General features: G+C 39.3%; 1 protein-coding gene across 5 annotated transcripts in view; it reads right to left on the bottom strand.

Annotated features, from left to right (window-relative positions):
* Positions 1–22,691, bottom strand: part of ARFIP1 (ARF interacting protein 1) — a 159,703-nt gene that overhangs the window by 76,616 nt on the left and 60,396 nt on the right. For all 5 annotated transcript variants that reach the window (XM_075543690.1, XM_075543691.1, XM_075543688.1 and 2 more), the window contains one exon: positions 1,205–1,313. In XM_075543690.1, coding sequence (XP_075399805.1) covers positions 1,205–1,313 — 109 coding nt within the window. The remainder of the gene's footprint in view (positions 1–1,204; positions 1,314–22,691) is intronic.

Here is a 22,691-nt window from a genome sequence, read left to right on the forward strand (position 1 = left end):
AATGCCTACATGGAATCACCTTATTGTACTAGTATTGAAAAAAAAGAAAGAAAAAAAAACACGAGAAAAAATTATTAGAGGCAAGATCATTAAAAGAGGCAACTTTAGTCTATTAAAAAACAGATATGTGTGGGTATGTATGCAGACATGAATTAATATAGAAGGCTTAAATGATCATCTTTTAAAAACCCTACTTACACACTTGATGCTTGGACTGGTGTCTGGAAACCTGTATTTCAGAAGGGAGCCTACATGTGGATCACTAAGCAAAAATGATAAAAAATTGGCTGTCTTTTGGGGGTGGGTCGATAATTCTGGCATATGCTAGGCAGAGGGTGTCTCTGTGACCAGCCTCCAGTAAAAGCCTTGGCCAGTAAAGTTTCTTAACTTGCCTCCATGGATGGTAACATTTTACCTGAGTTGTTACAATTCATAAAGAACTATAGTGGTGCGGTCAGGTAAGTGAATTGGACTGCTACGCACAGAGCTGGTGGTTCAAAAGCATCAACCACTTTGTGGAACAAAGATGAAACTATCAGTTTCTGGCAAGATGTATAGCTTTTGGGAAAACCTGCACAGGGTGGCTGTGAGCGGAGACTGACTTGGTGACAGTGAGTCTGGCTTGGCATGACTCACTGGGAGAGAACCGCCTCTTTGCCACAAGAAGCTTTGCTTCATGTGCCTTTTCTTTTTGCCACAGGTGTTTGGTATTCTTTCACTGCAAGAAGTCACAACTGTGTGTGTATCTATATGCCAAGTCCTAGCAATACTCAACCTGAGAGTCGTCTTAGGGTTTCCTATGCAGCCCACATAGTAGGAAAAAGTTCATTTAAAAAATTGCTTTGAAATAGGAAATACATATTTATACAAATCAATGCTGATTTGTAGCTATAAATTTTGTAGTTATAAGCTAAAGCAATCAAAACCTCCACTTCTTATACAGTTTTAGGTTATTTATATTTTAAAATATATCCTTAAATAATAAGTGAAACTTTTTTTACACACTGGTCTATTTATATAATTACAATGAAAACTATTCCTATATTAAACTAAAACCAAACACAAACAAACAAAAAGAATTATGTTGATGATACGCTATCATGACCAGAGGCTCACCCATTGTGCTCATTGTTAACAAAGGTAGCATGTGGTGCATTCCTTCTGTCTTCCACCCCAGCCCCTTAAATGACAAACGAGTTCTTACCTTGAAAAGCTCCTCCTTCAATAACTCCCTCTTTGGTACTGTCAAAGCCATGGGACGTAATCTGGGTTTCTGAGAGACCAAGGCCAGCTGGTAATGAACGTTTCAAATCCTTAGTATTTGAATAGAAGAGAAAATCCTTGTAAAAAAAACCTCACAACACATAAATTCAGTAAAATTGTGTCTTTAAACTATTTTCTCGCCACTATGTAGTACCATAAACACTCGTATATACCTGAATATCAGCCAAGGCATCTAATTTTTCCACAAAAACTACGTTTAAAATGTGCTGAAAAAACTCGGCTTAATCAAAAAACAACAACAAAATCTTATAACTGTGAATGAGGATGAGTGGAGAGTGGAGACCCAAAGTCCATCTGTAGGTAACTGGACATCCCCTTACAGAATGGTCTCAGGGAGAAGATGAGCCAGTCAGGGTGCAGTATAGTATCGATGAAACATACAACTTTGCTCTAGTTCTTTAATGCCCCTCCCCCCAACTAACATGACCCCAATTCTACCTTACAAATCCGGCTAGACCAGAGGAAGTACCCTGGGACAGATAAGAGCTGGAAACACAGGGAATCCAGGGCAGATAAACTCCTCAGGACCAATAATGATAGTAGAGATACCAGGAGGGTAAGGGAAAGGAGGGGGAGAAAGGGAGAATCCATCACAATGATATACATAATCTACATATAAGCCCCTCCCTGGGGGATGGACAAGAGAAAAGCGGGTGAAGGGAGACATCAGACAGTGTAAGACATGAAAAAATAATAATAATTTATAAATTATCAAGGGTGAGGGAGGGAGGGGGTAAAATGAGGAACTCATACACAGGGCTCAAGTAGAAAGAAAATGTTTTGAGAATGATGATGGCAACAAATGTACAAATGTGCTTGACACAATGGATGGATATATGGATTGTGATAAGAGTTATATGAGCCCCAATAAAATGATTTATAAAATATTTTTTAAAAAGAAAAACTCGACTTATACACAAGTATATACAATATTTCCTTAGGTTTCCAAAGTATACTATAATGATATACAATCAGCAGCAAATACAGTAAGAGTTGCTACTCAGAGGAATTGTGTACATAAAATACAAAATAATTTCATTACTAGGATGTAAAAGGGATGCAGATATGAAAATTCCATTTCTAATCCAATGGTAAAATTAAAAAACTCACTGCCATTGAGTTGATTTCCACTCATATGACCCTAAAGGATCTGTCTGTATGAGTTTCTGAAACTGTAACTGTGGGAATAGAATGCCTCATCTTTCTCCCAGGGAGTGCTTGGTGGTTTTGAATTGCTGATCTTGTGGTTAGCAGAATCAGGTAAAGTGTTGTATAAAAATTTAATTTTAGTAAAAATATGTAACAGAATACTTGCCATTTAAACACCTTCTATTATTAGTTTCACTATGTTGTACAACCACAACCATTTATCTATTTCTAAATGTTTCCACTAGGCCTAATAGAAACCCAGAACCCCATATAATATGAGGGAAATTTATTTTAAAGGACAAAATTAAAATGGCTAAAATGTCATGTCTAAATGTTAAAAAACTGACTAAAAAATATAATCTCCATGAGTTTAATGGTCATTAGAAACAAGTCACTTAGTTGCACTGTTAATTTCCTTTCCATTTCAAGGTTAGCTAGATAAGCTGGACTTCTCTGACTTCAATTACACTGAAGGAAAGGAACTTTCCCTCTTTTGAGATTTTACAGCAGTAAAGTTCAACAGTAGTTGACTTATCTGAAAATTAGCTGACTGTATTTTTACATAAACAACATGCTTCTTCTACACTTGTTTGTTACCAGTTCCCTCCCACCTACCCCCAGAGGTATTTTCCGTACAAGCCATATTCAAATATTCTAAAAAAAAAAAAAATTCCCAACAAAATATTTTGAAGTTCCAGGGATGATAACTAGGAAAACACATTACCTAAAATAATAATAATAAATTAGCATAGTTTTAACAAAAATTCCTCCTGGGAGAGAGGGAGTGGTAGAAGAAGCTTATTATCTGTGTAAAAAATATGGTGTAGCCAAAGTTGTTTATTGTTTACAATAAATGAAATTATTCATTTGAGCCTTATACTTTAAGAAGACGAAACCATAACCAAACTAAATCCTCTGCTATCAAGTCACTTCAGACTTGCAGGGAGCTCTGATAGGGTTTCTGAAGTTGTCAATCTTTATAGGTGCAGAATGTCAAAAAGTCTCTATATAATATTTTAAAGTTTCAGAAATAATTAGGAAACAGGCCAAATAAAATGATCTAAAATGAGCAAAAAACACAGCTAGTTCTAGGAAATGAAGAAGCATAAATAATTTAGACTTAAAACGGACCTACCCATGGGAATAAGGCTTCAAAAAAATTAAGGTGAAACGAAGTAAAACATTGCTTCTAAATTAAAATTAAATTTACGTGTAAATTAAAATTACTTTTCTATTTGATCTTTATTAATGAAAACCATAGGGTTATGCCAAGTTATGAGTAAATGCAGCTAATAACTAAGCTAAAATTTTAGATGGACAACAGTTTGAAATCAGATTTTGAATCAAGAGTATACAAATATTATACTTACCCTAAGTCATCACATTTAATATAATGGTAAATCACAGAGTCTAACAGCAGAAGTATAAGATATTTCTCTAAGCATTTTCTTATGCTTTTTAACTAGCATAAGACATACGACATCTTAATCAGTATTTGACAGCACTATGTAACCAAAGAAGAAAGTACGTATGTAACCAACTGTAAGATGTAGTTGAGAATTTGGAAGAGGGTATCATCAAGGTGCATTCAATAAAAGAAGCCCCTTAAAGGGAATGAATCCTGAACTGCATCACTGACCAAAATGGAGTATTTGGAATAATGTGATGGTGTTTCTATCGAGAGTCCTGACTCATAGACACAGCCACTCTGTGCACAACAGAGTGAAACACTGCTCGGCCCTGCGCCATCCTCGCAACTGTTCCTGTGCTTGAGCCCACTGCGGCAGCCATGCTGCCAATCCCTCTGTGTCACTGCCCCTCTGCTTTACCACGCAGGATGTCCTTCTCCAGGGACAGTATGTGAGACAAAGCCTTGCCATCCTTGCCTCTACGGAGCACTCTGGCTGTACTTCTTCCAAGATAGGTTTGTTTGTCCATGCAACTTTTAAAATTCTTCACCAGCAAATGCATGCATTCTTTTTTTTTAATCTTCCTTATTCAATGTTTGACTTTCACATGCATATGAGGCAATTGAAAATACCATGGCTTGGGTCGGGCTCACCTTAGTCCTCAGAGTCACCTCTTTGCTTCTCAATACCCTAAAGCGGCCTTGTGCAGCAGATTTACCCAATGCAATGTGTGGTTTGGTCTCTTGATTGCCGTTTCCAGGAGCACTGACTGGAGTCTAGTCTTCCTTACACTGAGCTGTCATCCACACTGAAAGCTGCAATCCCTGACCTTCATCACCAAGTGCCTTGATAGTGGCGAGGAGAGATGATGCATTCACAACTTACAGGTGATGGGTGGGGTGAGGGAAGGAGCCCTTGGGAAGTCACTGACATGTTACTGGCAGAGTATGGAGGCTGCCATGCCCAGAGCAGCCATAGGGTCTATGTAGGGAAATAGGGGTAGTTAATCAGGAAGAAGCCCGATGACAAAATGCTTTGGTGCAGGGACTCTGACCTTGAATAATTTAGAGAACTATGAGCTTTGAAAAGCGGGCTGACATAGCTAAGGTAACACTTTAATAAAGTTAATTTGTCAACTACATGAGAACTAGGAAGGGTTGAAAATTGAAGACAAGTTCAATCAAAAGATGCCATTATATCTTGTTGATTACATACATACATACTGGCTAAGAAAAGAGCAAAAAACAAAAGAATGGTGAGAAAGGATGAATTTCATAAGAAAATAATAAAATATAAAAAGTTTACAGAAACACAGGTGAGCCATATACTAAGTATAATAATAAAGTGGAATAGCTAAGATAATACATACAGCTGAACTAAGAGCAGTTTATGCACTGGGCTCCTAAACTCAAGGTTGCAGTTCCAAACTACCAGCCACTGCTAGGAAAAAGATGAGGCTTTATATCATCATAAGAATTAAGAGCCTCAGATACCCACAAAGGCAGTTCTATTCTGTCCTAAAGGAGCCCTATGAGTCAGAATTGACTACGACAGAGTTTGGTTTTGATTGTTGTTCAGCGCCATCAAGTCAGTTCTGGCCCTATGTACAAGAGAAGAAACGTTGCCTGGTCGGACTACGTCCTCACTCTCATCATGTCTGAGTCCTGTGTTACAGCACTGTGTCAATCCAACTCATTGAAGAGTTTACTCTTTTTACTTTACCAATCATGATGTCCATTTCCAGGGACTGGTCCCTCCTTTAACATGTTCGAAGTATGTGAGACCAAGTCTTGTTACCCTGGCATCTAAGGAGTGTTCTGGCTGTAATTCTAGGATAGATGGGGTTGTTCTTCTGGCAGACCATGGCATATTCAATATTTTTTACCAACACCGTTAATTCAAAGGCACTGATTTGTCTCTAGTCTTCCTTATTCATTGTGCAGCTTTTGCATCATATGAAGCAACTGAAAAACCATGCTTAGATCACACCTTAGTCCTCAAGGTGACACCTTTGCCCTTTAACAGTTTGAATATAATAAACTGACAGATGAGTAATGAAGAGTATATAAGTGAATTTCTATAAAAGAAGTCCTTACAGAAATTAATTTTCATAACACAAATTGGGATATGAAGAGGTTATTCAGATCACAAGTAAAGAAGCATTACTTTTGAAAATAACTATTTCTTTTCTATCATTAATGTGAAAAGTAGACCAATTAATATTTGTGCTGCTTGATATAATTTCAACACATTATTTGTTTCTGCAGAAATTTCTACCTCGCATCCAATGCTTATCCTTAAACTTATCCATGGATGTCTTCCTTAATGCACTGAATTTTATCAATTTCATTAATACCAATGTGGAACATTTACACATAAAGGAGTTATTCTGAAGGGGGTTCAAAAGTTCATGGAAAAATCCCATAATCTGAATTAGGTTTAATCCTTGTGCTTCTAGGAAAATACTTATGTATAGGAAAATAGGTATAGCTTGAAAAGTGACACCAAACACTTACTGAAAATAAACAGTACTTCTGGGTGACTGCGCATGGATTTCATGTTTTTCTCCATTTTGAGATCACTTTTGGAAGAAGCTCTGGGATTATAAAAAGAATGGGTACCTGAGTCCAAAAGCTACTGTCTTTCTGTTAAGCTTTCCTCATTTAACTACACAATTTTCTATGTCTCCATGGTTTTGTCTTAAATATATCTACCCCATCTGCCATTGGGTTGATTCTGACTCATAGCAACACTACATAAAGTTTCTGAGGTTGTAATCTTTATGGGAGGTGACATCATCCTCCCAGGAGGCAGCTGGTGTGTTGAACTGCCAACCTTGCAGTTAGTAGCCTTACTGAATAATCCCCATTTCAAAATATTATTAAGTTTTGATGTTGCTTAAGACTATTCTTAAAGTATATTTCAATAATTAAAATACTAAAAATTGGTTAAATTAAATTAAAGTACTTTAAATATCCATCTAGAGCCTAACCTACCCGAAGGAAGAAAGAGTAAAAATCCTCCTACTGTTCCTCTTCTAACATTCTAGGCTGTATATCAAATCTGAAATTATACCTTATCATAAGGTCAATGAGCACATGTGATAACATTAGAGTACAATTACTTACTTCTAGAAAATTTACTTATTCAAGATTAAGTTTTCAACTTCCCTTCTTGGCTTCCCTATTCTGGCTAAATAACTATCTGTCCAAACACTGGGTTTACTCCTAGGGATACATAATCTTACAGCTCTCGTTGTTACTAATAGTAATTGAAAGTAAGGCATTTATCAATTCCCATGTGTAAAATAATTATATTAGAGTAGATTTAAGGTAATGGTACTTTTTACTTGCATTTCAATATGGATTCTGGACTGAAGGTGGGGTTTCAGAAAGCAAATGAGCTTTTTAGCATTTTCAACATCAGCGACAATGTTTGAGAAACAGCTCCGACACAATTTTACTAAAAAAAAATAATTTGTGATCATGTCACCAAGCATTTTGGCACAATGCAGGGTAATGTGAGCTCTGAAATCAAATCTGATAAACCTGAGTTTGAAAACCTGATTTAGCTACTTAACATCTGCATGATCCCAGTCAAGTTACAGCTCTGAGCTGCTGAGTATCTTTACTGTGGAATGGGGATGTTATGGAAAATAATTCTTACACCTGACAACATGTGGGGGAAAGTATATAGTATAATATAACATATTTCATTTAAATGTGCATTTCCTTCCTCCCCCTTATCCCAACTTGTAAGTAAGGCTCTTTGGGAAATTATCTCAAAAATCAAACAAATACACTCACAGCCTTCTAGTCCATTCTGACTCATAGTGAGCCTATACAACAGAACAGAATTGCTTCTGTGGGTTTTTGAAGCTGTAAATCTATACAGACTCATCTCTCTCTGAGATAGTTTATTGTGCCAGCCTGGTCGATAAACACAAGTGGGATTAATTGAAGGGCGGAGAGATAAATGGCTCAGTGAGCCTCGCCTTTCTTGTCTCTTGCTCTTTAATCATTGGACCAGTGTGTGGCTGCCTTACTTGTTCTGTGACTCAATTTAAAGGGCACACTACCTGTATTTATCTGTATATAATTTAACAGTTCATTTCTTGTGTTACATATCTAACTATCTTTACACACACACACACACACACACACACACACACACACAAAATTGTCAGCAATTTGGTTTTATCTCTCTAGACAACCCTGCCTAATATACTCTCCTGTGGAGTGGATGGTAGGTTTGAACTGCTGATCTTTTGGTCAGCAGCCCAACGAGCAACCCATTACGCCAAAGGAGCTCCTTTGGAGAGATTGTAAATCAAAGTAATAAAAGACTGCTACATTACACTTCAACCTGTATGTTATATGTAATAATTTATTTTCATATTATTTAGAATGAATTTTTAAATGTGACAAATATAGCGAAATATAATCAGAATCACTATTATACCTTTTGTCATCATCCAAGCATGAAATTTAAAACATTCTCCCTCCATTAAGCTTAGAATACTGTTTTCATATTGTTAGGGCATGCTCATTTCTGAAAACAACCATATAATCAACTTTTGATACTAACTGCCACTAAATAAAGCAAGTAGACAGACATATAGATCTGTGATACCCAAGTAAGAAGGCCTCAGTGTACCTACAAGTAAGTAAAAAAGTATTGCTAATAGGGTTCCAGCTCATATATGCATGAGTTTGTTCTAAATGAGGGATTATGTAAACATGGCTCTTCAACTAGGAGATGGCTGCATTTAAGTTCACTGAGCAATAGACTCATCTTAGTCTACTTAGGGAGTAGGTAGCCTCAGAGGGAATCTGCTGAGTCAGTTAAATTCATGGCAGAGAAGTCACTCAGAAGGCAATAGAAACTTCTTCTTAGGATTCTGAATGGGTAATCTTGATAGATTTTCTGTAAGGACCCAGGATGATGGTGGTAGTGGTATTAATAATGATGGGGGGCTTTTTATGAAGAAACCAGGAAAGTGCACTGATTAGGAGAGGACAAGAAAGTTCTGTAGATTTTTTTTCTGTTACACCTGTTCATTCTTCAAGGGTAGCAAGAGCTATTCTAAGAGAATTTTGTTGAGAAATCATACCACCACCCCTCCTACAGTCCTGATCTGGCCTCTTTCAGATTTTTTGTTTCCAAAACTCAAAGACACTTAAAAGGAACATGATTTCAATCCCCCAAGGAAGTCAAAATTGTCGTTTTAATGTAGCATAAATTGAAGAATGCAGAATTCTTTAGGCAAGAATTAGAGAAGTAGAAACTGTGCCCTCAGAAGTATACAGAACTACATGGAGGATATGTTTAGAAGTAAGAACTTCACATTTTGATATTTTTACTCAATAAAGGCTACTGTGAATTTGTAGCAATACTTTGGGGCTTACATTTGTATACAATGATAGCATCTTTAAGAGAAATTGTTTGCACAAGACTCTGTGGCATAGAGGGTAACTTCAAGGTCATTAAAACATCAACCCCTCTTAGTTCCTCAGAGTATCAGTCCTAGAAACCCACAGGTGCAGTTCTACCCTATCCTAAAGGATCCCTACGAGTCAAAATAGACTTGATGGCAGTAAGCTGCTTTTCTGTTTTTGTTCTTTGAATAGAGGGAAATGGAGAAAAAAGTGGGAAAGGCATGCTTTAAAGGGAAGGTGATGAATTTGATAGGTCAGGAATAAATAAAACAAGCCCCCCCCCAAAAAAAAAGAAAGAGAGAGAGAAAGGGCAGTTGGAAGATTGTGAATTCCATTAAAAATATTGAGGAATGAGTGTCAAGGAAGTTTTCATAAATAAAGAAATGTCAAAAAAGAACTTAAAGATAGTCAATAGAACACTTTAGTTATTGGAACACTTCTGAAAATCTTCAAAGACCACAAGTTTGTTTGTACATTCCTGAGAACACCACCATATGTTGCATAAGAAGTCAGGTGTCTTTGGTATTCTGGACACTGTGACACGAAATAATTGGTTATCTACACCATATTCAATTCAACTGAAACTCTTTCTTTCAAAGAAATAAACAGGTGTTTTATATAGGCAAAGAAAAATATTGATCATCACTCTCAAACAAGTTTCTTGAAACTTGATTTTCAGCTAAAAGCCCTTTTTCTTCTGGATTAAATAAGGATACAATTTAACCAAACTCACCACCATCTAAATACACTAAAAGCTAAGTATTCTTTGAAATCCTTTCTCAACACTCCACCTCATCACATATAATATGTAGTAATAAAACCAACTTTGAGTTTTCACTTTGTAAAGTCAAAAACCCAAAGATTCTCTCATATGTGAAAAGTGTTGTATTGGACAGGGTTCTCTAGAGAGACAAACCAGATTTCTAGTAATTATATATAAATATATTTATAAAGATAGATATATAATTCAAGAAATAAACCGTTAAATAATATACAGTGAGATAATACAAGAAATTAACAGTTAAGTTATAAAGCAGTGAGACACTAGCAGTCCTTCAAGTTTTGAGAGCTGCCAGTTGCCAGTCCCCTTCTGTAGAGAGAGCTGGGCTATATGTACCCAGGCAGCAAACTGCAGGGCAGGTCCCCAACTGTCAACAACTATCAGTCCCCAGCTCCAGAGATGAACATTCCAATCGTGTGGGCTTAAAGGGACCTCAACCTACAGCGACACAGTCCACATGCTAGGCATCCCACAGGTAGTGTACCCCTTTAAACTGAGGCACAGAACAAGCAAGCCATTTATCCCTCTGCCCTTCAGTTAATCCTACTTGTGTTTATCGGCCAGGCTGGCACAATAAACTATAGCAAGTGTCAAGAGGGATTTTTCTTAAAGATCTAAATTTTGGTCGATTGCTTGATTGGCTTGGTGGATCCTGATTTACTAATGATGTCTTAGTCAAGGTCACCAAAAGCACCCATGATTTCACATAAACTGATTGTCAATTATTGTCAGCATTGACACAAAGGATTGCTCCCTCCACATGATATATTTTTGAAGTCTTGACTAAAGATACCTATTCACTTTATTTTCATTTTATATCATCTTAGGAAGGAGGAAACCTTAAATAGAGTCACCATGAGTCAGAATCAATTTGATGGTAGTGGGTTTGGAGTTTCTTATCCTTAGATGAGATCTTATTGTCCCCTTAACTGATCCCCTTATGCTCCCCAATGGCCAAACAAAGGAGCATCCCATTATTCAAAGGACCTTTGCTCCTAATTTATTCTTGGATAATCTTAGTTCTATAGATTGTCAACTTCCCAAGTGATAGAGGTCTCTTTAATTTCAGACTAACACATGTAACCACTACTTGTCAACTCTATGCAGACAGCAAATAAATGTCTCGGGCTTAGTATGTTCTAAATGGAAGGACTCCAGTCACCTCCCCCCACCAACTCTCCGCCCCGCACACAGATGGAACACAACAGAGGAAAGCACCACCATCTACAGTTTTCACCATTTAAGTGTGTGGGGCCTCTATTACCAGTCATCCAAGCCAAAACTCTTGGACTCTCTTAGTTTGACTCTTTTCCTCACACCCATCCATATCCAAGCCCTTAGCACACTTCATCCACACGGGAAACCAACCAATTATTATCACCTCCACTGCTACTACTCTGGGTCTACGCCGACATCGTATTTTATCTGGATTTTCCCAAAAGCCTCACACATTGCTTTCCTTGATTCTATCAACCAATCCCTATATAAAAGTCCTATCTTATTGTCCATTAAAAACGCCCCAATAGGCCCAATTCTCACTTGAAGTAAAATTCAAACCATTAAATATTTTCAAATGATTTGACTTCATATGCCACTAGCCCCAGTCCTGTTGACTCTGCTTCTGCAATACTGTTTCTTAAAAAACAAACACTATGCCTACACTTTTATTTGGGGTCTTTGTATTTGCTGTTGCTTTAACTTGGAATGCTCTTTCCCCCTGAAATCCACAGTGTTTGTTCCTTTACTTTCTGTCATAAAAGAACTTAAAGATAGTCAATAGAACACTTTAGTCATCAAGTATCAACTGAGAGGCCACCTCCTGATAACAGATGTGAATAAAATTGCTTATCCCCTCATCTAAACTTCTGTATAGCAGTAATCACTAGCAACCTGTGTTGTACTTGTTCTCACCATACTGTAAGCTTCATCAAGGAAAAGGTGATGCCCTTTTGCTGAGAGCTATGTGTAACAAGGATCTGGGGCAGTGCTTGAGCAAGAGCAGGCATTCAGTTTGTATTTGCTGAATAAATAAGCAAACTTGTTGAATGAACCAAACTTAGTACCATTTAAATGAAGGTATTTCAACAGCAACTGATTATTTTAAAGAAATTAAACTAGATTTTGCTTCTTCTTTCTACAAGAGTCCTGGTGGCTCAGTGGTCAAGTGCTCGGCTACGAACTAAAAGTTGATGGCTTGAATCCGTCCATATAGGAGAAAGATGTGGCAGTCTGCTTTTGTGAAGATTTATGGTTTGGGAAACATATGCAGGGCAGTCACTATGAGCTGGGCAATCAAAAAACTCAGGAGAGTTCTTAGGACAGGTAATACAAACAGTACTATAGAGGTTGAATCTGGTGCTAAAGACAGGAACTATCAGAGGAATTTAGAATAGGGTCTTAGACCATGAATACCAAACAGAACAAAAGAAGCTTGCTAGTGCTTGAGCTGTGGGATCTAACTCACTGCCATCAAGTCAATTCATATTCACAACAACCCTACAAGAGCATAATTAGTTCATAGGGTCCCCGGACTGTAACGCCTTACAGATGCAGGCAGCTTTGTCTTCCTCCCTCCTGAGACCTAAAGGTTTATTCACTGAACCAATATGTAATAAGCACCGACTTCCTGATAGTCACTGCTCTAGCCCTAGCTAAATCACAGTGATGGAAGAAGATAAAGTCTCTGTGCACCCAGATTCACATTCCAGTGTAGGGGCAGAGGATGATTGTAACCAATTTCTGTCAGGTAGCATTAAGTGTTATTTTTTTAAAAGCCAGGATAAGCGAGGCAGATAGTACAGATAGATAGACGACTCAGGGTAAGTCTCACTCAAGAGGTCACATTTGGGCCACAGCATTCCAGGATGCACACCTTCCCGACATGATTGCTGAAGACAAATGGGCGCATAAACAAATGTGGTGAAGAAAACTGACGGTGCCCGGCTATCAAAAGTTATAGTATCTGGGGGGTCTTAAAGGCTTGAAGATAAACAAGCAGCCATCTAGCTCAGAAACATCAAAGCCCACATGGAAGAAGCACACCAGCCTGACCACGAGGTGTAGAAGGGACCAGTTATCAGACATCAAAGAATTAAAAATCGTATCAATGGGTGCCCACCTCCCTGATACGATCAATGAAGTCAAACACGTGCATAAGCAAATGTGGGGAAGAAAGCCGATGGTGCCCAGCTATCAAAAGATATAGTGTCTGGAGTCTTAAACGCTCGAAGATAAACAAGTGGCCATCTAGTTCAGAAGCAACAAAGCCCACATGAAAGAAACACACCAGCCTGTGTGACCACGAGCTGTCGAAGGGATCAGGTATCAAACATCAAGGAACAAAAATCATATCATTGTAAATGTGGGTGAGTGCAGAGTGGAGACTCTAAGCCCATCGGTAGCCAACCGGACACCCCTTACTGAAGGGTTGTGGGGAGGAGATGAGACAGTCAGGGTGCAGGGTAGCAACGATGAAACATATAACTTTCCTCTAGTTCTTAAATGCTTCCTCACCCCCACTATCATGATCCCAATTCCATCTTACAAATGTGGTCAGACCAGAGGATGTACATTGGTACAGATAGCAACAGGAAACACAGGAAATCCAGGACAGATGACTCTTTCAGGACTAGTGGTGAGAGTCGTGATGCCTGGAGGGTGGAGGGAAAGTGGGGTAGAAAGGGGGAACTGATTACAAGAATCTACATATAGCCTCCTTCCTGGGGGATGGACAGCAGACAAGAGGGCGGGGGGGAGATGTCGGATAGTGCAGCATAAGACAAAATAATAATTTATGAGTGATGAAGGGTTCATGAGGGAGGGGGGATGGGGAGGAGTGGGAAAATGAGCAGCCGATATTAAGGGCTCAAGTAGAAGGCAAATGTTTTGAGAATGATGATGGCAACAAACGTACATATGTGCTTGACACAATGGATGTATGTATGGATTGTGATAAGAGTTGTACAAGCCCCCAATAAAATTATTTAAAAAACAAAACAAAAATTAAAAACATTTGGGTCACAGTGCTGAACAAAGTGAGGGAGTAAATCAAATGGGTATTTGGGGAAAGAACAATGAATTGAAAGGGAATAGTACTATTCTATTTCTTATGCAAATGAGACACATCAGTATTCCCTGCATTGTCTATTAATTTATTTATACAAAAAGTTAATTTATATGAATTAACTCTTTTAAATTGTACAATTCCATGTTTTTAAAATATTATTTGCAGAGTTGAGCAGATATCACTTAATCATAAGTTTTTTGTAGTATTGCATGGTAAGCGTAGGAGCCCTGGCAGTGTAGTGGCTGAGTTGGGCTGAGATCCTAAAGGTTAGCAGTTCAAAACCACCAGCTGCTCCGAGGGAGAAAGATGGGGCTTTCTAGTCCCTTAAAGAGTTACAGTCTCAGAAACTCACAGAGTAGTTCTATCCCGTTCTACAGGGTTATTATAAAAGTGTGTGTGTTTTATTTTTGTTTTATTTTAGCTATGATAACCTTATGAGTATGTTGAACCTTTAAAGGACTGCTAGACCGCTTTCCATTTGCTTTAGCTACTCTAAGACGAAGATAAAGTTTCAGAGTCTCTTCTGACATTGACTTCATTTTTTCCCCCTTTCATGCCTTTAATGACCCTTTGCTTCCTTCATTTATGATGTCAACCCACAACTCATCAGTCTTCTGTTATTGGTGTTCAGCGTGTCAAATCTATTCATGAGATACGCTGCTCTAGATTCAGGAGGGTTATACCCATGGCCGCGATGTGGCTTTCATGGGCCTATTTAAAAAAGAAAACGGACCATGCAAAGGCATTTTATGGATTTATTGTTACGAATCATAGAAAATTATGGATAGCCTTGAGAAGAATGGAAATTTCAAAACATATAAGTGTACTCATGAGGAAACTTCTCCATGCATGAAGAGGCAACTGTGTGAAGAGAACAGATGAATACTGCATGATTTAAAACCAAGAAAGATGTCCACCAGGGTTGCATACTCTCACCATACTGATTCCGTCTGTAGGCTAAGCAAACAGAGAAGGTGGATTTTATGGAGAAGAGTGTGGCATCAGGATTGGAGGAAGGCTTATTAACAACCTATGACACCATGGATGACACACCTTGTTTGTTGAAAGGGAGGCGGACTTGAAGCATTTGCTAGTGAAGATCAAAGATTGCAGATCTTAGTATGGATTATACAACTCAATGGAAAGAAAGCCAAAATCTTCACAACTGAACCTGATAAATGGAAAAAAGATCAGTTGTCAAAAATTTTGTCTTGAATGAATCTACAATTAATGTTCATGGTAGCGGCAGTCAAGAGATCACAACACACACTGCATTGGGTAACTATGCTGCACAAGACCTCTTTTAAAGTGTGAAGGAGTAAAAATGTCACTTTGAGGACTAAGATGAATCTGACTCAAGCTATAGTTATTTTCAGTTATCTCATATCTATGTGAAAGCCAAGTAATAAGGAAGCCTGGAGAAGAATTGATGCATTTGAATTATGGTGCTGGTGAAGAATACAGAAAGTACCATGGACTAACAAAAGAACAAAGAAATCCATCCTAGAAGAAGTACAAGAATAATTTTCTGCTTCTTATAGGCAAGGATGGTCAGACTTTGTCTCATGCACTTCGGACATGTCAGGAGAGACCAGAGACTTCAGGCGTGGTAAAGCAGAGGGCCAGTGGACTGACAAGGTGGACTGACACAGTAGCTACAACATGGGGCTCAAACATCAGAACAATTGTGAGGATGGCACAGGACTGGCCAGGGTTTCCTTTTATTGTACAGACTCCATGTACCGACCAACAACATCCTTCTTCCCTATTATAATCATCTTTACAATTGTGGCATTACTAATAGTTATAATGACAAGTATTTATTAAGCACTTACTGCATCCTTAAAACTGTTAGGAGCCTTGAATGCATACGCAATCCTCACTTCGTTTGATAGTAGTGCAGGGCTGTAAAAGGAGCCATTAAGCAGAAACTTTGCAAAGTGAGGAATGGGGAGATTCAATGGTTCTATGATCTTTAAAATGTCTTGCAAAGACAGTGAAACCCCTCTTTCCTTATTTCTGTTGATATGCTTACTTTTATAAAGTTCTTTTGTGTGCATATCTAGTTTCTCAAACAATGGCAATGTCAACATACCTATGTTCAGATATTGTTTCTATAATTCAATTTAGGATTCATTTGAATGTCACTACTTTATTTTTTATCATTTTATTGGGGCTCATACAATTCTTATCACAATCCATCCATCCATCCATCCATCCATCCATTGTGTCAAGGACATATGTATATTTGTTGCCATCATCATTTTCAAAACATTTGCCTTCTACTTGAGCCCTTAATATCTGCTGCTTATTTTCCTTCTCCCTCCCTACTTCCCCTACCTCATGAACCCATCATCATTCATAAATTATTATTTTTTGTCATATATTACACTGTCTGATGTCCTCCCCTTCTCTGCTGTCCCTCCCCCAGGGAGGAGGCTATATGTCGATTCTTGTAATCAGTTCCCCCTTTCTACCCCACATTCCCTCCACCCTCCAGGCACCGCCACTCTCACCACTGAAGGAGTCATCTGTCCTGGATTCCCTGTGTTTCCAGTTGCTCTCTGTACCTGTGTATATCCTCTGGTCTAGCCAGATTTGTAAGGTAGAATTGGGACCATGATAGTAGGGGTGAGGAAGCATTTAAGAACTAGAGCCCTTGGGGGCTCCCTGCTCTGCTCCCACAGTTGCTCTGCCACAAGCTTTTAGTGGTTTGCCTCAGTGTCACAGGGTCAGTCTGAGCCAGTCCCAGCCCTGAGTCTCCAGGGTTGTCCCCCTTAGGGTCCTCGGCCATCAAGGGACGGTGGAATGTCACTACTTTAAAATGTTATCAGTTTTCATTTAGTTACCAGGTTTTCATGTCTGTTTGCTCATTCCCTTTTGATTGCTATTTTTGTAACATGTCACCTGGGTTTCTAACTGTAAGACAAGAAAGCAACATGACCACAGGGTTTACCCTTTGGAAGTGAAGTGAATAAACAGATGTAATGACCAATCACTGGCAGACTTAGAAGTGACAGGATTGGTCATTGATCAAGATGCACATCTATTATTTACATAGTAATCTGCAGACTACAGGGCTGGGGCTCAAGTTTCTACTTTATGCAATCACTCACAAAATTCTTAAGTGTAATTGGAGCCCTGCTATTGGGGGGTTGGTGTTAGTATATTTTGTGAAAGAAGATTTATTTAAAGAAATCATTACTTCAGAACCTGCTGAAGCTTAAAGGCACTAATGCAAATACAGTCTCAACTTGCAATTTCCTACTGGTACAAAATCTTTATTGAGTAACCTTAATTCTATCTCACTAATTTCCTAACGTCACAAAACTAGTTCTGACAGCACAACAGTCTTTTCATTCATGTATTATTTTGAAGAACATTTAAAATAAGAAAACATTCTTTAGTCTCAGTTACTTACTTCCTATGTTCAAACTACGTCGTAAGTTCTAGCTCGTTCACTTAATGAGCGATCTTTCACTTCTCCAGTTGACTTTTTATAGAGCTAAATCACTGGTTTCTGGTTTTTAGTATCAGTGTTTGTAAAAAAGGATGATAAATGGGGTGCCATCTGATCTCCAGCTGTTCACCGGGAGGAAAGAAAATCAAACTCCACATCAGCCCTGCTGCCCAAGGTAGATTTCTTTGAAGCTGAGACCAGGCAAGCCCCACCCTCCAACTTTCACACCAATTCTGACAGCAAGTGACCTTCCCACAGCACTCTCTACTTTGTAGCTGGTTTCAATAATTCATTGCAATGGTCACAAAGAACTAGTAGGCAATACTCAAATTTAGGGCATTTGTTAAGGCAGTTAACTGGTTACAAATGCTCAAGATACTATTCAGACAGGACAGCCTTGTCTCAGCTGTGCCCTCGGGCAGGACTCTCTCTGGTGGGAAAACATTACAAAGCATTTTTAAGGCTGCCAATGAATGCCAAGGGGCATACCATTTCTTAATAAGGCTTCAATCTGAAGGCACTCAGCTCTAGCTTTATGGGTCAATTAGCCAAGTAAGTACCTGGAGGCATCCCACTCCTCAAGCCTGTATCTTGGCTGAACACATTCAGCTTTATTTGTTCTATTGGCTGGGAAGTCTGCCACTACCTCAAGCCCTGGGTTTCATTCCTCTGGATCCCAGCTATCTGCTGGGTTAAGGAGGTTCAACGAGTAGTGATCTCTGGGTCCAAAGGACACACTCCACTCCCTGCTTCTCTGATGGCTCCTTTTATACAGAGCAGGATGGCAATCACAATTAGCACTTAAAACTGGATCTTAACAATCTCTCTCCCACCTTCTCTATCCAGATCCATCAGGAAAAGGTCAGTGAGTGGTAATCACATAGAAAGACTACGGCTAAGAGAGCCATATTCAGTAATTCACTGCACTGCATGTCATCCCTGGCTCTTCTAGCCAGTGTCCCTTGCATATAAGAAAGATTAGCTTACTCTTTTTAATCATTTTACTGTAAGCACACCCCCAAAAGCTTATAAGCCAGCTACTTCATGTTTTGACCAAGACCCCCCTTTTAACTACCTAATTTCTGAATTGCCCATCCCTATCAAGCGTACTCTGAAGAGCCAAGAATGTTCCTTGATCTGAATTATCTTCTGTTTGGAACTTTGGGCATCTGCATCCATTAAGCAAAGTTCAGTACAGAGCAAGACATTAAACAGCAGCAATTTACCTCAGCTCACAAGGTCAAGCATCTTTCTTCATTTGGTTGGGTTCTAGTCATGTCAGCTGTAATTCTCCAAGGTAGGCCAAATGGGTACCAACTGCACTTCACACAAGCTCGCTCCTGCTCACTCTCTCTCTGCCATAGCCCCCATAGGCTGGGCCATTCCTCTATGCTTGAGAGTGCACACAACTACCTAACTTTAGACTGGCCAGCCTCTCCGGCCCTCTCTCAACTCTAGCCTCTGTTGACCAGTCAACCGGTACCAATGGAACATGTCCAAATGCAGCCACATCCTCATGGCTGACTCTCCTAGTTCCATTCAACAAGTGGATCCAGCTGGCTATCACAAGGAAGTGGGCTGTCTGCTTGCTGGCTTCCTTTAACTTGCAGTACTAGAAGGAGAACTTTCTCTGATAGACATATTTGCATCAAATGGCAAACTGGCTTTTTGAATTCTGAGCAAATAGTATCGTCTTTTCCTTTTTTTTTTTAACTGTACATTTTCCCTTCCAGAGTAAATCTCCTATTGTCTCAGTAGTTCTAGGTAAGACTCAAGTTTCCATTTAAGCCCCCAACTCTACATAAACATCTGGCTTAAAATAAAGCCTGTTCCTTTTAGACAACCCTGTATTTCCCCTTTAGGACATCCTTTAATAGGTTGAAGAAAGAGTTCTGGTGGTGTAGTGGGCTATGCACTGACTGAGTTGCTAAGCACAAAGGTCAGCAGTTCAAACCCACTAGGCTAGCTGCTCAGCAGAAAAAGAATGAGGCCTATTGTTCCGTACAGATTTACAGCCTTGGATAGCCAAAGGGGCAGTTCTACCCTGTATCCTAAGGCTTCCGTGAGGCAGAAATCACTCATGGTAGTGTTATAGGCTAAAGGTGGGCTTGCTTACAAGCTCTCCGTAATCATGATAATTCTATTAATTTCTACCACCCGTGCAGGCCGATTTTACAATAAAGGTATATCCACAGTGTAGTCAGACAACTTTCCAACTTTCAAATCTTTAAAAATACTCTAATTTTCTCTTCTTCACCCCTGAACTCTGTTTCCATTTAAGTTTGTATGGCCTTGGGCATCTGGCAAGGTGGAGTCAGTAGGCCCAGTTTTCTTATCAGTCATCTTGTCTAAACCAGCCTGGATTTTGCCCCAGGTCACTTCAGGAACTTTTCTCTCCTCACTGCAGCTTATTCCTTACTGCCTTAAACAATTACAGGCTGCAATAATCAAAATAACCACCTAAGAATAAAACATTTCACTTCCCATAGCCCTTTGTTCTTTCTCTCATAAAGTCCCATGCTTCCAATTCATTTGGAGTCACTTCTGAGGCCAACTGTAAAAAGAATAACTTGGGGGTGATGACTGACCTCTGTGTAGGAAAATCAATCTCCACATGTGCATTGCCAAGGTCGATTTCTATGAGGCTGAGGGCAGAGACGCCTCACCATCCAACCTTCCTACTGATTTTGACATCAAGTATCCTTCCCACAGCACTCGCCCCTTTGTTCGGGGTTTGATAATTTATTGCCATGGCACGCAGAACTCAGACAATAAATACACTTGTGGGGTTTAAAGGCAGATAAGAGGTTACATACTATACACAAGTATTCAAACAAATCAGCCTCTTCTCAGCCATGCCTGCAAACAGGCCTCTACTCTTTGGTCTCTTGGTCACACAAACCCTTGGCCTTTGGTCCTGCTGGGGCAATGTTACAAAGCTCTTCTAGGGCTGCCAATAGATGTCAAAAGGGCATGCCACTCCACTGTAAGCCTCAGCCCAGAGGCATTCAGTTTTAGCTCTATAGGTCAGCAAACCAATTCAGTGTCTGGAGGCACCACACACCATAAGCTAGCTTCTTGCCTTTATTTGCTTTGTGGGCTGAGCAGTCCACCACTGGCTCATGCTCTTGGTTCTGCTGCTACTTCTCCGCCACTCCTCACTTGTTCCTCTGTTGTCACAGCTATCTCCTAATTGAGGGAGGTTCAATGCACAGGGATCTTGGGGTCCAAAGATGCACTCCACTTTTGGCTCTCCTCTCATGCCAGTAGTGAGATTTCCCCTCCCTGCTTCTTTGATAGCCAACAGGATGGCAATTATAATTAACCTTGTTAATAATCACACACAAGTAAACTCTATTATAATTTTAAATAATCAATCTCCATCTTCTCTTATTTAGACTCATCAGGAAAAGTTACATGGTGAGAGTAAGAAAGCCAATGGCTAGAAGAACCATATTAAATAATTCACTACACCGCACTGGTCCTTTTAGTCACATTTATATTAAAGACAGACTTTTTCCCCCTCAGGTAAAAGAAAACATCCTAACCAACACAATATATATTTTGTTTGCTTGCAAGTTTTGTCATTAAGCACATCTGTATTTTACAATAGCTCCCCTGGGTATTGCTTCGCTCTAACTTTGGAAGGTTTTCAACAGCTCATGCTTCAGAGACGTAGAGCCGGAATGTTCTTTAGAGGCAAAGATGGAAAGACTCTGTCTCAGGTACTTTAGGCATGTTGTCAGGAGACACTAGTCCTTGGAGAAGAACATCATGCTTAGTAAAAGAGAGAGAGCCTGAAAAAGAGGAGGACCCCTGAAGAAGGACTGACAGAGAGGCTGCAACCATGGCTTCCGGTCGAAGAAGAGTTGTGAGGAAGCCACGGACTGGGCGATGCGCTCTGTTGTAGGCAGCATCGCTCTAAGTCAGAACTGACTTGAAGACACTTAACGAAAACAACAATATGCTTCTGGGAAGATAGTAAGAGCTTCCTTTGGAAAAGAGAGACCCAAGAGACCTCTCAAAATATCAGGAGCTAAAGACAGCAACACATGGATGACTGTGTTTGAATGTCGGAACCCATTCAGACAGACAAATGGCATAAAGGTCCAGAAAAGTTGCATTTATTGTATTCTTGGAACTTACCTGCAAGAATACTGTTCACTGGCCTCACTCTCTTGCCACAAAATATTGTGTACATTCCCAGAAATTATATACTTCATAGTTCATGGAAGAAGGGGGGCCAGTAGGAGACTAAGCAGTAGATAAGACAGCTATCTTTGATTATATAGGTTTTCAACACGCATATTGTCACCCAAGGCCTCTTGCAGCTTTAGTGCTGATGCTACTACACCTTATTCAAAACTCTACCAATGATGTGTTAGCATTCCATTATTCAACAAATAAAAGTTCTTCCCAAACAAACTAAAACGAGAACAAAGAACAGCTTGTATCTTTTACATTAATACAGTATAAACTCTGAAGACCTTCTTAGTCTTAAATTACTCCTACTAGAAGAAGCCTAACCAAAAGTGGTGTGAATGAGTCCACTGGATTCTCAAGAGAACTCTCAGTATAGTATGAGAGTGCCAAGTGCAAAACAAAATGATATGGGTTCTGTGAAAGAACTGTATGACTTGTACAATGCTGAGCATTTGATAAACTCGATGAAAGGCTTATTAAAATATGCATTCTCTCAGTAATGTGTTAGCCTCAGAGTACACATAACTTAAAAATAAATCTTCACATAACCCATTAGCATGGTTATTCTTAAATGCCTCCATGGTAAGGAAGAACCTAACTTGTTAGCTTTTTAAAATATCTGCTACTTCATTTACTCCTATAGTTTTCAGAATATATTTAAGAGACAATGACGCCAGACACTATGTCTTTTGATAGCTGGGCACCATCAGCTTTCTTTGCCACATAGCATCTGGGGTCTTAAAGGCTTGAAGGTAAACAAGCGGCCATCTCGCTCAGAAGCAACAAAGCCCACATGGAAGAAGCACACCTGTCGGTGAGATTACAAGGTGTCGAAGGGATCAGGTATCAGGCATTGTCAGAACAAAAAATCTTACCATAGTGAATGAGGGGGGGAGTGAGG

This window comes from Tenrec ecaudatus, chromosome 3, assembly GCF_050624435.1.
Source record: "Tenrec ecaudatus isolate mTenEca1 chromosome 3, mTenEca1.hap1, whole genome shotgun sequence".
Taxonomy (NCBI): Eukaryota; Metazoa; Chordata; class Mammalia; order Afrosoricida; family Tenrecidae; genus Tenrec; species Tenrec ecaudatus.